Genomic DNA, 14,611 nt, shown 5'->3' on the forward strand with positions numbered 1-14,611 from the left:
CATAAACACACCAGGCAGCTGTTCAGTACACACTCTGAGGACATGTCCTGGGATGCCTTTCGGCGCCACTGCCTTGTGGCTATTGACACTTTGGAATGTTCTACGTGCCTCAGCCTCAGAGATGACCAAGGAGCAGGTCCCGTCGGTGGCTTTCCTTGGGGGTTCAGTCCTATCAACCTCAATTTGAGCATAAAAAAACACTTAGCTCGCCCGGGAGTGAGGCAGCGATGTTGGCTGTACTGCTGCGTTTCCTCTCGAATCCACGATGGCGTGCAGTCCTTGCCATGGTGTGTCATTGTCGCAGAGATGTGTCTGGATCTTCTCTCTGTGTTGCCGTCTTGCCACCTTGATGGCTCTACGTAAATGACAATGGCATCTCCTGAGCTCCTGCTGGTCTCCGGAGGCAAAGGCTTTATCCCTCGTGCTGAGAGCAACATGCACTGAACTATTTACCCAAGGCTTCTGGTTTGGGTAGATCCAGACCGATTTTTGAGGAATAATGTCCTCAAAGCACTTCCGAATGAAGCTTGTGGCCATCTCTGTGCATTCAGAGACGTTCTCAGCTCAAAATACTTCTCAGGTGATGCTATCAAAGCAGTCTTGTAATGTGAGTCTGATTGGGCAGGACCAAGATGGAGGAATGGTCAGACGTTCCAGATGGAGGGTGGAGAAATGCTTTGTAGGTGTTGCGGAAGGGAGAGTAGCAGTGGTCGAGTATGTCTCCTCCCTGTGTACTCACCTCATTTCAGCACATTTACCCACCTCAGGACTACCAGCACCCGCTCCTTGGTATTTCAACATATTTCAGGACATTGTTGTTCTCTCCCACAATTCCCTAACCTTCAACACAGTAAATACAGGCACAAACTACAGTGGATTTTGATTAATTGAGCCACCGGTTAATCAGGGCAACCACTTATTTGGGACAACTCTTAAAAAACAAAAACTAATTGAGAATATAGCCAGGACTCCCTTCACTTATTTGGGCCATTATTCTACTCAACTGGAACAGGAGACTGTTGCTGAACAGATTCTAACTAGCATCGAATGTGTACGCTTGTGTGGCCATTAGACACAACACTCAGCTCACAGCGAACAGGTTTTGAAGCTGTGTGTTTGTGCTCAAAAAGCAGTGATCTATGTCACTGAATAAAGCAATCAGCAGTAAGACAATTCAGGACTGTTTTGTTCACTGTGGTTTCAAACATTCAGGCTTGGCGATGTCAGAGATGGCTGGGAGTGAAAATGAAACAATTTCACTACTTCAACAATTTAGGAACTACAAAGAATTTGAAGGTGTTGAGAATGAACTTGACTGTTACAGTGAAAATGAAGATTTGGAGGATACAGTCGATGAAAGCATGTATGAAGGCAGTCCATTATCTGCACTCGGTGCCTGCACTGATTTTGTTCATTGCGAACACTGGATAAATTCCTCTGTCAATAACTATTAGGAACTAATACACAGTTTTTACGACTTTACAACTCCTCCCTTGGAGGGTCAGACACTCTGAGCCAATAGGCTGGTCCAGGACTTATTTCCTGGCATAATTTACATATTACTATTTAATTATTTATGATTTTATTACTGTTTAATTATTTATGGTGCAACTGTAACAAAATCCAATTTCCCTCGGGATCAATAAAGTATGACTGTGACTATTTTATAGGGCCGTAGTACAATTGGCAGTGTTCTAATTTGTTCTGTATTTCATTTAAATCCATATTTGTTACCCATTTTGACTTTTTTTATACCTTTTTAACTACTTTCATGAAACTTTGGCTAATTGGACAGCCACTTAATTGGGCCAAAATGTACTGTCCCGATGTGCCCCAATTAACTAGAATCCAGTGAATTCATCTGAGCAACTTTCAGACAGACCTTTTAGCCGATGTCTCCGACTGTTGCTCGGCAATCTCCCTCTGCAGCTCCCTCTCCTTCGCCTCCTGCTTCCCGATTGGACAGTCCTCAGCGATGTCAAACAGGGACAGCGCATCTTTAGTATCCTCCTCCCGAAGAGCGGAAGCAAACACCTTTTCCGCTATAATCCGCACATGCTTATCCTCCTCCGTCTGGGCGGCCTTTGGAAATTGTCTCGGCATCTCCACGGCTGTGGGGAGAAAGGCAGGTGATTATTGTAGTGGAACAACTCCCTGTGGACAAGGAATATACAAATGCACAGAATAGTACAGATCCTTCGGCCCTCAATATTGTGCTGGCCTTTAACTTACTCCAAGATCAATCTAACCTTTCCCTCCCACATAACCCTCCATGTTTTTAACATCCATGCACTAATATAAGAGACTTAAATGTACCCACCCCTGTCACTACCCCTGGCAGCAGGTTCCACATTTCCACCACTCTCTACATAAAAAACCTACGTCTGACATCCCCCCTATACTTTCCTCCAACCACCTTAAAATTCAGTCCTCTTCTACCACCTTCTGCAGGTAAACCCATTCCAAATGCGGGCAGCCACATTTCCTGTGGAGGATGCAGAAGTGATTCATTGGGATCAGAGGGCATGTGTTACAAGTTCAAGTTTATTGTCATTCAACTGTACAACAGGTATACTGTACCACCAAACGAAACAACATTCCTACGGACCGAGGTGCACAACACAGTACACATAACACAAAGTAATATTACCACAAGTAAATTAACAAATCTCCCATATCCCAAAGATGCGAGGGTTAGTGTGTTAGTTATTCCCATGGGTGTAATCGGGCAGTGTGGACTCGTTTATAACCGCGAAGAGTGGGTGTGCCTGAGTGCTAGTGGGGTAAGTAAAGACATCAAACTCTCAGTCCTTGTGGTTAGTGAAAGCATTTTATTGTGCATTCACACTGCAACACTGGTGCAGGGGTGGCGCAGTCACCAGCGCAGTGAGATGTGCGGTAGAGTTAACAGTACAGGCGGAGGAGACGTTCATTCTGCCACGCGTGATGTTAAGAGCAACAGAGAGTTAAGGCAAGGGAGCTTTGACGGAGATCGACGGCTACCTCCTTCTCAAAGATGTGTCCCATGGTGAGACTGGATGTACAAGCAACGGTGGGTTAATAAACAAAGTAGCTTCGAATCATTCAGAGTCACAGTGAGTACAAGATGGAAAACAGACCTTCAAGGTATCTGATTGTGGTCTGGTACAGCCATTCAACAGAAACAGAACAAGCTGCAGACAGCACATCGTTCCCCAGCACCCACAAAGCTCCAGAGAGACACACACCACGAGCACATCATTCCCCAGCACCCACAAAGCTCCAGAGAGACACACACCACGAGCACATCGTTCCCCAGCACCCACAAAGCTCCAGAGAGACACACATCATGAGCACATCGTTCCCCAGCACCCACAAAGCTCCAGAGAGACACACATCATGAGCACATCCTCCCCAGCACCCACAAAGCTCCAGAGAGACACACATCACGAGCACATCGTTCCCCAGCACCCACAAAGCTCCAGAGAGACACACATCACGAGCACATCGTTCCCCAGCATCCGTACTATCTACAGGAGCTTCCTCAGGAAGGCAACATCCATCATCAAAGATCCCCACCATCTGAGCCATGCCATCTTCTCATAGTCACCTTCGGGCTGGAGGTACAGAAGCCCGAAGCACAACACCACCTGGTTCCGGAACAGCTACAGTATTGCCCTTCAACCATTCGGTTCCTGGTACTGGTAGAAACTGAATCACTATCTCAGTATAAAACTGTGGTCTCTTTGCACTACAATGGTTTCTTTTCTTATTGTCATAATCGTCTTTTTTCTTGTATGATGGTGTATGTTTAATTGATGCTTTTCTTGTGAAAGCTGCTGATCTGATGCTCTGTACCTGTGATAAAACTGCATGTTTTGCTTTGCATCTCTGTTGACATGCTCCTGTGTAGATGGGGAGAGGCTGGACAAACTTGGGTTCTTTTCTCTGGAGGGTCGGAGGCTGATAGAGGTTTTCCAGATTATGAGAGGCATAGATAGAGTGGATGGAGTGTATCTTTTTCCCCAGGGTTGAAATGTCTCATACCAGAGGACATATTTAAGGTGAGGGGGGGTAGATGTGCTCAACGATGGGGAGGGTTTTACCCATTATAGACTGGGTTGTATCCACTACTTTTTGTAGGCCTTTATTTATTTACAGGGTGAAGGCAGGAGAATGGGGTTGAGAGGGAAAATGGAACAGCCATGGCAAGCATATTTGATGGGCCGAATGGCAAAATTCTGCTCGTATGTCTCATGGTCTAGCTCCAGTCATCAGCAGGAACACCTCAGCCTGCAAAGCATCTGCCCTGTGGCTCACTATGGATGTCCACACCATGTTGAAGGTGACCTGGTGTGACTCCGGAGAGTCATTTTGGTGCCCAGGGAAGTCAGAGATTTACTGGCCGCTCTTTCCTCTGTTCCTCCACTGTCCCCTCGAGCAGTCAGCCTCCAGAGTGTTGGCCTTGACTGGCTGCCGGTGTCAGTCTTTGAGTCTTGTACCTTGCTCATGGGGCTGAGAGACAAAATAAATCAGCCTGTCCAAAAGGTTTTGTGCCTGAACCTGAGGGGAGCCAATATCTTGTGGGCAGGTTTGTTAGGGCTGTTGCTGAGGGTTTAAAATAATTTGGCAGGGGGGTGGGAACCGGAGTGAAGGGACTCATGATAGGACAGATGGTAAAAAAGCAAAGATAGCGTGCAGTCAGTCAGTCAGGAAGGGCAGGCAGGTGGTGGGACAAAATTGCCGCCAGCAGGGCAAGTATCAGTGCATTTGGGATGCAAAATCAAAAAAGGGTAGCAAATACAGTACTCAAAATGTTATATCTCAATGCACAGAGTATAGGAAATAAGGTGGATGATCTTGTTGCACTTTTACAGATTGTCAGGTATGATGTTGTGGCCATCACTGAATCGTGGCTGAAGGATGGTTGTAGCTGGGAGCTGAATGACTAAGGTTACATGTTGCATCGGAGGGACAGGAAGGTAGGCAGAGGGGGTGGCGCGGCTCTGCTGGTAAAGAATGGCATCAAATCAGTAGAAAAATGTGACATAGGATAGAAAAATGTTGAACCTTGTGGGTTGAGTTAAGAAACTGCGAGGGCAACTGAAGTAGAAAAGGCTTGTCAAAAGTGCAGTGTTATGATAGTCAAGGGAGATTTCAACATGCAGGTTGATTGGGAAAATCAAGAGATCTCAAGAGAGTGAGCTTGTTGAATGCCTACAAGATGGCTTTTTAGAACAGCTTGTTGTTGAGCCTACTAGGGGATCGGCTATATGGATTGGGTGTTGTGCAATGAACCAGAGGCGATTAGCGAGTTTAAGATAAAGGAACCCTTAGGAGACCGTGATCACAATATGATCGAGTTCAAATTGAAATTTGATAGGGGGAAAGTAAAGTCTGATGTAACAGTATTTCAGTGGAGTAAAGGAAATTACAGTGGTATGAGAGAGGAGTTGGCCAAAGTAAACTGGAAGGAGCTGCTGGCAGGGATGACAGCATAGCAGCAATGGTGTGTGTTACAGGGGAAAATGAAGAAATTGAAGGATAGATGCATTCCAAAAATGAAGAAATACTCAAATGGCAAGTTAGTAAAACCGTGGCTGACAAGGGAAGTCAGAAGGTAATGTAAAAACAAAAGAGAGGGCATACAACAATACAAATCAAAAATTAGCAGGAAGATAGATGATTGGGTAGCTTATTAAAAACACAATGAGAGCAACTAAAAGAATAATTAGGAGTGAAAAGATGAACATGAAAGCAAACTAGCATACAATATCGAAGTGGACAGTAAAAGCTTTTTCAGGTATGTAAAAAATAAAAGAGATGAAAGTGGTTATAGGACCACTAGAAAATGAGGCAGCAGAAATAATAACGGGGACAAGAGGATGGCAGATTAACTAAGTGAGTACTTTGCATCAGTCTTCACTGTAGAAGACACTAGCAGTGTGCCAGATGTTGAAGGGTGTAAGGGAAGAGAAATGAGTGCAGTTACTATTACAATGGAGAAGGTGCTGAAAGAACTGAAAGACCTACGGATATGCAAGTCACCCGGACCAGATGAACTGCACTCTGGGGTTCTGAAAGGGGTAGTGGTAGAGATTATGGAGGCACTAGTAATGATCTTTCAATGATCTTTGGATTCTGGCATGGTGCCAGAGGAGTGGAAATTGCAATAATCACTCCACTCTTTAAGAAAGGAGGAAGGCAGCAGAAGGAAATAAATTATAAACCAGTTAGCCTGACCTCAGTGGTTGGGAAGACGTTAGAGTCAATTGTTAATGATGAGATTTTGGAGCACTTGGTGACACAGGACAAGATAGGACAAAGACAGTATGGTTCCCTTAAGGGAAAATCTTGCCTGACGAACCTGTTGGAATTCTTTGAGGAGATAACAAGTAGGATAGATAAAGGGAATACAGTGAATGTTGTGTGTTTGGACTTTCAGAAGGCCTTTGACAAGGTGCCACACATGAGGCTGCTTACCAAGTTAAGAGTCCATGTTACTACAGGAAAGTTACTAACATGGTTAGAGCATTGGCTGATTGGTAGGAGGCGGCGAGTGGGAATAAAAGGATTCTTTTCTGGTTGGCTGCCAGTGACTACTGGTGTTCCACAGGGTTTGGTGTTGGGACCGTTTCATTTTATGCTGTATATCAATGATTTAGATGATGGAATAGATGGCTTTGTTGCCAAGTTTGCAGATGATACAAAGGTTGGTGGAGGGGCAGGTAGTGTTGAGGAAACAGAAAGACTTCAGAAGGACTTAGATCAGAAGAATGGGCAAGAAAGTAGAAAACTAAATACAATGTTGGAAAATGCATGGTCATGCACCTTGGTAGAAGAGATAAATGTGCAGACTATTTTGTAAGTGGGGAGAAAATCCAAAAGTCTGAGATGCAAAGGGATTTGGGAGTCTTGTTACAGAACACCCTAAAAGTTAACTTGCAGGTTGAGTCAGTGGTGAGGAAGGCAAATGCAATGTTAGCATTTATTTCAAGAGGTCTAGAATACAAGAGCAGAGATGTAATGCTGAGGCTTTATAAGGCACTGGTGAGGCCTCACCTTGAGTATTGTGAACAGTTTTGGGCTCCTCATTGAAGAAAAGATGTGCTGGCATTGGAGAGGGTCCAGAGGAGGTTCACAAGGATAATTCCAGCAATGAAAGGGTTATCATACGAGGAACGTTTGATGGCTCTGGGTCTGTACTCGCTGGCATTTAGAAGGATGAGGGGGAATCTCATTGAAACCTATCAAATGTTGAAAGGCCCAGACAGAGTAGATGTGGAAAGGATGTTTCCCATGGTGGGCGAGTCTAGGACAAGAGGGCACAGAATAGAGGGGCGTCCATTTAAAACAGAGATATAGAGAAATTTCTTCAGGTGGTGAATTTGTGGAATTTGTTACCACAGACAGCAGTGGAGGCCAAGTTGTTGAGTGTATTTCAGGCAGAAATTGATAGGTTCTCGATTGAACACAGCATCAAAGGTTACACAGAGAATGCCGGAGAGTGGGGTTGAGGAGGGGAGAAAAGGATCAGCCGTGATTAAATGGCAGAACAGACTCGATGGGCCAAGTGGCCTAATTCTCCTCCTATGTCTTATGGTCTTATGATCAAATTATTGTTTTTTAAATTAGAGATATAGTGTGTGGAACAGGTCCCACCAGTCTGTTGAGCCGTGCTGCCAAGTAACCCCTGATTTGACCCGAGCCTAATCCCAGGACAATTTACAATGATCAATTAACCTACTAACTGTACGCATTTGGACCGTGGTAGGAAGCTGGAGGAAACCCAGCATACCACGGGGGGGAAACCGCGAGACTCCTTAAAGGTGACATTGAAATTGAACTCCAAATTCTGACGCCCCAAGCTGTAACAGTGTTGGGCTAACCACTACGCTACGTGACATTTTCTTGTACTGCAGCTAAATTAGACATCCCTGTGTTTAAAAGCCAGATTCTGTTAGCCAAGAGATAAATTTGATTTCTGATGGGAGCCCCACCCCCCCCCAGCCAATGTGGAAACAATGTCTGACACAGCCTTGCCGATCCCCGGGCTATTTATTCCCACGGTCTCAGCATCCATTGTTACACTCAGATATTTTTAACCTGCCACACAGATTGACAGCTCTGGGCCTGTACTCACTGGAGTTTAGAAGAATGAGGTGGGAATCTCATTAAAACCTATTGAATATTGAAAGGCCTAGATATAGTGGATGTGGAGAGGATGTTTCCAACAGTGGGGAAGTCAAGGACCAGAGGACACAGCCTCAGAATTGAGTAGGGGTTGCAAACTTTTTTTTAGTGCCGTGGATCTCTACCATTAACCAGGGGGTCCATGGACCCCAATCTAGGAACCCCTGGGATAGAGAGACATCCATTTAGAACAGAGATGAAGAGGAATTTCTTCAGCCAGAGGGTGGTGAATCCGTGGAATTCATTGCCACAGACCGTTGTGAAGACCAAGTCACTGGGTATATTTAAGGCAGAGGTTGATAGGTTCTTGATTAGTCATAGGTTACGGGGAGAAGGCAGGAGAATGGGGTTGAGAAGTATAATAAATCAGCCATCATGGAATGGCAGAGCAGATTCGATGAGCCGAATGGCCTAATTCTGCTCTAATGTCTTCTAGAGTCTGATTAAATTATCTATGTCTGGATTGGTGCAGCCCTGGAATTATGGAAAATTGCACTATAAGACAAGGCCATTTGGGCCATCCTGCCCTTGCCAGCAGAGATGAAAGCTGAGCTGCTTAATTCCTCACCAGGACAGAGTCTGCATCTCCCCGTTGTAGGAAGGATGCCCAGGCTTCGGAGAGGCTGCAGAAAAAGTTCACCAGAATTCTTCCTGGATTAGAGGGCATGTGCTATAGTGAGAGGTTGAACAAGCTTGGGTTGGGTTGTTTTCTCTGGCGTGGTGGAGACTGAGGGGAGACCTGATCGAGGTTTACAAGATTATGAGCAGTAGAGATAGAGTGTATCTTTTTCCCAGGGATGAAATGTCTAATACGTTTCCAGAAGTTATGCCTTTAAGGCGAGAGGAGGTGTGAGGAACAGGTTTTTGTTTTAAAAAAAGAGTGTGGTGGGTATCCGGAATGTGTTGCCCAGACGGTGGGGGTGGGGGGATAGGATAGAAGAGGCAGATATCATCAAGGTAGTTAAGAGGCTCTTGGGCACATGAATGTACAGCGTTTGGAGGGATGTGGGCATTCTGCAGAGAGAAAGGATTAGCACAGTTAGGCTCCAGTTAATTCGGCACAACATGGTGGGTCTACAGCTGTCTGGAATGGAGGGGCCACTGCCCAAGGTCAGAAAAAACTGCAGAGTTGTAAACTCAGCCAGCTCCATCACGTCACTGACCTCCCAGCAATGGGACGTGCTCAAGGAGTGATGCCTCCATCATTAATGACCCCCAGCAACGGGACCTGCTCAAGGAGTGATGCCTCCATCATTAATGACCCCCAGCACCGGGGACCCCCAGCACCCGGGACGTGTTCAAGGAGTGATGCCTCCATCATTAATGACCCCCAGAACCCGGGACGTGTTCAAGGAGTGATGCCTCCATCATTAATGACCCCCAGCACCCGGGACGTGTTCGAGGAGTGATGCCTCCATCATTAATGACCCCCAGCACCCGGGACCTGCCCTCTTCTCTTAGCTTCAAGGGGGTAGTACAGGAGCCAGAAGACACACACTCAACATTTCAGTAACAGCTCCTTCCCCTCAACCGGCAGATTTCTGAAAGGACAATGAACCCATGGACACCATCTCACTGCTTTCTTTTTTTGCACTACTAATTTTATATATTTATATTTATTTCTCATTGTAATTTATAGATTTTATGTATTGCAATGTACTGCTGGCACAAAACAACAAACTTCACAACACATGCTGGAGATAGTAAACCCGGTTCTGTTCTTGTGCTATGCTGCTCTCCCAACCACTCAGGCAGTGAGATCTCAGCCCACAACACCCTCCGGGTCAGAGTAAGAATACAGGAAAAGGGTCAGGAGTCCATTTGGCCCATCGAGCCTGCTGAACTCAGCACAATTCTGCTGGCCTGTTCCCATTACCCTGATTCTAGAGACACAGAGCAACACAGCAGGGATACAGGCCATTCGGCCCAACCAATCCATACTGACCATGGACTGCAACATGTCAGATTGTTTAATGCCATTTCCAGTACACAAGTGTAAAGAACAAAATAATTGTTACTCTGGATTCTATGCAGCACAAAAAAACACAATAATAATGAAAAACACAATACATATAATTACATAAGATGGTATGTATACATAGATTGATTGTATCTTTATAAAGTGACCCGAGGCACAGGAGTGTCTGTACATAAGGTGACTGGCAGGAATATAAAGTAGTGGTGATTGGTGGGGGTTGTGTTGAAGGGCTGGGGAGTTGGTTAGTGGGTGTGGAGGAGTGGATTAGTGGGTCAAGGTGTCCCACCTCCTCTACTCAATGCCCTGATTCCTTTATTGGCCTATTTATATTATTTTCTATATTTCTTCACAACATACAGTAGGAGTTTGTTTGTTCCATCGAGTGAATACTGGCTCACAAAGCAATCCCATTTGCCACCGACTTTCTTTGCAACCTAACCCAACATTCCCCTCGCCCCTTCTCTGCTCACAACCTTCTGCCCAACCGGTCGACCCCGATGCTGGCGCAGCACAGCAAGATCCCACAGGAGCCATTCCCACCCTCCCGAATCCCTGCTGGAAACGTCCCTTACATCTGCTTCCCCGCCCTTCCTGATCCCAGCAACTCGCGAATCATTCTCCTCCCCCCAAACCCCCCCTCCCTCTAACCTTCCCCCTTCTCCCCACACCTCCCTCCCTCACCTGCCCTCCCGGCCATGTGCCCGGCGCCACTGCGATGCAGCCCGGCCGGATCGCACTGGCAGACGCGGTCCCTACCTGTCCCGAGGGTCCCCGCCATCCCGCTACCACTCGCCGCTCGCTTGGCCTCAGCGGAGCCGCGGCGGGTTTTATTCCCGGGCCCGCGGCTATTTTCAGAAAGTGAGGCAGAGCCGGGATCGCAGCCGAACTTGGATTAACAGCGACACTCTCCCAGTACAGGCGGATTAACAGTGACACTGTCCCGGGTACAGGCAGAGGCCGGGGGTGGTGACAGACAGAGGGTAACACTGTCCCGGGTAGTGAGGAACAGAGGGTAACAATGTCCCGGTTGCGGACAGAGGCCGGGGGTATTGGCATGGAGAGGGTAACAGTGTCCCGGGTGCCGACAGAGGCCGAGGGTATTGGCATGGAGAGGGTAACAATGTCCCGGATAGTGAGGAACAGAGGGTAACAATGTCCCGGGTGCGGACAGAGGCCGGGGGTATTGGCATGGAGAGGGTAACAATGTCCCGGATAGTGAGGAACAGAGGGTAACAATGTCCCGGGTGCGGACAGAGGCCGGGGGTATTGGCATGGAGAGGGTAACAATGTCCCGGATAGTGAGGAACAGAGGGTAACAATGTCCCGGGTGCGGACAGAGGCCGGGGGTATTGGCATGGAGAGGGTAACAGTGTCCCGGGTGCGGACAGAAGCCGGGGGTAACAGTAGGGAGAGGGTAACAGTGTCCCGGGAATGACAGTACAGACTCAATGGGCCGAATGGCTTGGTTCTGCTCCTATCTTATGGTTTTATGGGGGTGGCAGTGATGGCTGCACCCTGTACCGTAAGAAATTGTTGGAACTGAGGGTTTTCTGCGAAGGGTAGTGGCCGAGAGTGAAAGAACACGACAGCACAGAAACAGGCCTTTCGGCCCATCCAGCCCTTGCCAAACTGTTATTCGGACTAGCCCGATCGTCCCGCACCCGGACCACAGCCCTCCCGTCTGTGTACCTGTGTAAACTGGGCTTCAATGTTGAAATCGATCTCACATTCAGCACTTGCGTCGGCAGCTCATTCCACACTCTCACCATCCTCTGAGTGAAGAAGTCTCCCTCTCATGTTCCTCTTAAATATTCCACCTTTCACCCTGAACCCGTGACCTCGAGTTCGAGTCTCACCGAACCTCAGTGGGAAAAAGCCCTTACCTATACACCTCGACATGTTCCTTCTCACCCTCCCCGTCTTTAACAATCTCCATCTCGTCTTTCACCTGACCCGTCTCTGCTTTGAAAACTCTAACCCCTCTGGAAGATCACTGACTGGAAACGTTAAACTGTTCTCTCTGTCCACACCACAGACGCTGCTGTACTGGATTCTTTCAGGTATTTTTAAAGCGGAGTTTCCCGGTGACCAACCATTTTAATTCCTATTCCCATTGTCCTTCCGACTTGTCGATCCATGGCCGCCTCTTACGCCACGATGAGGCCACTCTCGGACTGGAGGAGCAACACCTCACATTCCATCTGGGCAGCCTCCAACCTGATGGCATGAACATCGATTTCTCCAACTTTAAGTATTTTCCCTCCTCTCTTCTTCATTTTCCCACTCTGGCCTCTCGCCTCTTCCCATCGCCTGCCCACTGGTGCCCCTCCTCCCTCGCTTCCTCCCATGGTCCACTCTCTCCTTTCCGATTCCTTCTTCTCCAGCCCTTTGCCTTTTCCACTCACCTGGCTTCACCTATCACCTTCTCGCTATCTTCCTTCCCCACATCCCACCTGGCGCCTCCCCTCTCTTTCCAGCCCCGAAGGAGGGTCTCAGCCCGATACATCGACTGTTTATTCATCTCCATAGTTGCTGCCTGACCTCCAGCGTTTTGTGTGTGTTGCTCTGAATTTTCAGCATCTGCAGAATTTGGATATATGTGCCTCTATTTTTGTATCAGATTTCACCATCTGTTCAGGTCTGGAACCTCTCTCCGAGGTCAAAAACTCCTCGCCCGCTTTTATCTTGGTGGAGGTGTTGGGGTGCGGAGTCTCAGCAGGCACCGCCCCACAAGTAACGTCGAATCACCACAGGCAGACACACGGAAACAAACACCACTATCGCGTAGTGCCCCCACCAGCCCCGGGCCCGGTGAACCTGCAGCCGGCTCCGGTACACCTACCTGCAGCCGGTGGAGTGCGGAAAGTCGGACAGGATCGCCCCTCCCTCCACACAGCCCGCCCCAAAAATCAGAGGGCCTTTAGGACTTGTGTTTTTAAACGTAAACTCTCTCGTGTCGGGGCGAGTTAACCTCTGGCAACGCATAAACCTTCACCTTCACCCAACCCGAGGACCCGGGGGTATCCTCTTCCAAAACGCTCACAGAGCCCGCCCTGAGGGCGCCTGCGGCCATGGCCAGGTTTCTGAGGGGCGAGGGTTGAGGGTTACCGGGTCCGCTGGGCTACAGGTCAGATCTTACCTGTGCGCCAAGAATCCCGCACAAACTGCATCGGCGCTGGGAGTGGCCTCCTGACAAGCGGAAAAAGTCTTCAAGCTCCAATTCGGGAGCGCCAACCACATTCCGTGAGCGTCTGAGAGTTATGGGCCGTGCTTGGAACAAGGCCCAGGGAACAATTATCGATTGTGAATCCTTAAAACAATTCAGCGGATCAGATGACGGGCCACATTTGGAGCAGTTAATATCCATTAGTGAACACAGCCAAGAGCCCCATAAACTGCGGATACACCATCCCCAGGGGCCCGAAGGTTGTGTAGGACTTGCAGAGTGAGGCCAGTCTGCGGATACTGGAGACAATGGTGTTACACTCACTCCCAGAACTGACCCTCCCTCAGTACCATCCCTCCCACATAATAACCCTCCCTCAGTACCACCCCCCCAACAGTGTGACCCTCCCTCGGTACCACCCCCTCCCTCAGTACCACCCCTCCCACAGTGTGACCCTGCCTCGGTACCACTCCTCCTGCAGTGTGACCCTCCCTCGGTACCACCCCCCCCCACAGTGTGACCCTCCCTCGGTACCACTCCTCCCACAGTGTGCAGTGTGACCCTCCCTCGGTACCACCCCTCCCACAGTGTGACCCTCCCTCAGTACCACCCCCCCAACAGTGTGACCCTCCCTCGGTACCACCCCCTCCCACAGTGTGACCCTCCCTCAGTACCACCCCGCCCCCCGCAGTGTGACCCTGCCTCGGTACCACACCCCCCCCCCCCACAGTGTGACCCTCCCTCGGTACCACTCCTCCCACAGTGTGCAGTGTGACCCTGCCTCGGTACCACCACCCCCCCCACAGTGTGACCCTCCCTCAGTACCACCCCCTCCCACAGTGTGACCCTCCCTCAGTACCACCTCTCCCACAGTGTGACCCTCCCTCAGTACCACCCCCTCCCACAGTGTGACCCTCCCTCAGTACCACCCCTCCCACAGTGTGACCCTCCCTCAGTACCACCCCTCCCACAGTGTGACCCCCCCTCAGTAGCACCCCTCCCTCAGTGTGACCCTCCCTCAGTACCACCCCTCCCACAGTGTGACCCTCCCTCTGTACCACCCCTCCCTCAGTGTGACCCTCCCTCGGTACCACTCCTCCCACAGTGTGACTCTCCCTCAGTACCACCCCTCCCACAGTGTGACCCTCCCTCTGTACCACCCCTCCCTCAGTGTGACCCTCCCTCAGTACCACCCCTCCCACAGTGTGACCCTCCCTCTGTACCACCCCTCCCTCAGTGTGACCCTCCCTCGGTACCACTCCTCCCACAGTGTGACCCTCCCTCAGTACCACCCC

At 48.9% G+C, this 14,611-nt stretch overlaps 1 protein-coding gene across 5 annotated transcripts in view; it reads right to left on the bottom strand.

Moving 5' to 3' along the window:
- LOC140205330 (AMP deaminase 3-like) overlaps nucleotides 1-13,508 on the bottom strand; it is a 73,827-nt gene extending 60,319 nt beyond the window's left edge. Inside the window, exons 1-2 of one of the 5 annotated variants that reach the window (XM_072272912.1) lie at nucleotides 13,290-13,508; nucleotides 1,883-2,111 (exon numbers count right to left, since the gene is read on the bottom strand). In XM_072272912.1, coding sequence (XP_072129013.1) covers nucleotides 1,883-2,111; nucleotides 13,290-13,320 — 260 coding nt within the window. In that variant the 5' untranslated portion in view covers nucleotides 13,321-13,508. Of the gene's footprint in view, nucleotides 1-1,882; nucleotides 2,112-10,906; nucleotides 11,013-11,839; nucleotides 12,229-12,992; nucleotides 13,244-13,289 lie in introns of those variants that run through there. The other 4 variants (XM_072272916.1, XM_072272915.1, XM_072272914.1 and 1 more) reach the window with 4 other exon arrangements.
- Between the last annotated feature and the right edge of the window lie 1,103 nt (nucleotides 13,509-14,611).

The sequence above is a fragment of the Mobula birostris genome, chromosome 11, assembly GCF_030028105.1.
Source record: "Mobula birostris isolate sMobBir1 chromosome 11, sMobBir1.hap1, whole genome shotgun sequence".
NCBI lineage: Eukaryota > Metazoa > Chordata > Chondrichthyes > Myliobatiformes > Myliobatidae > Mobula > Mobula birostris.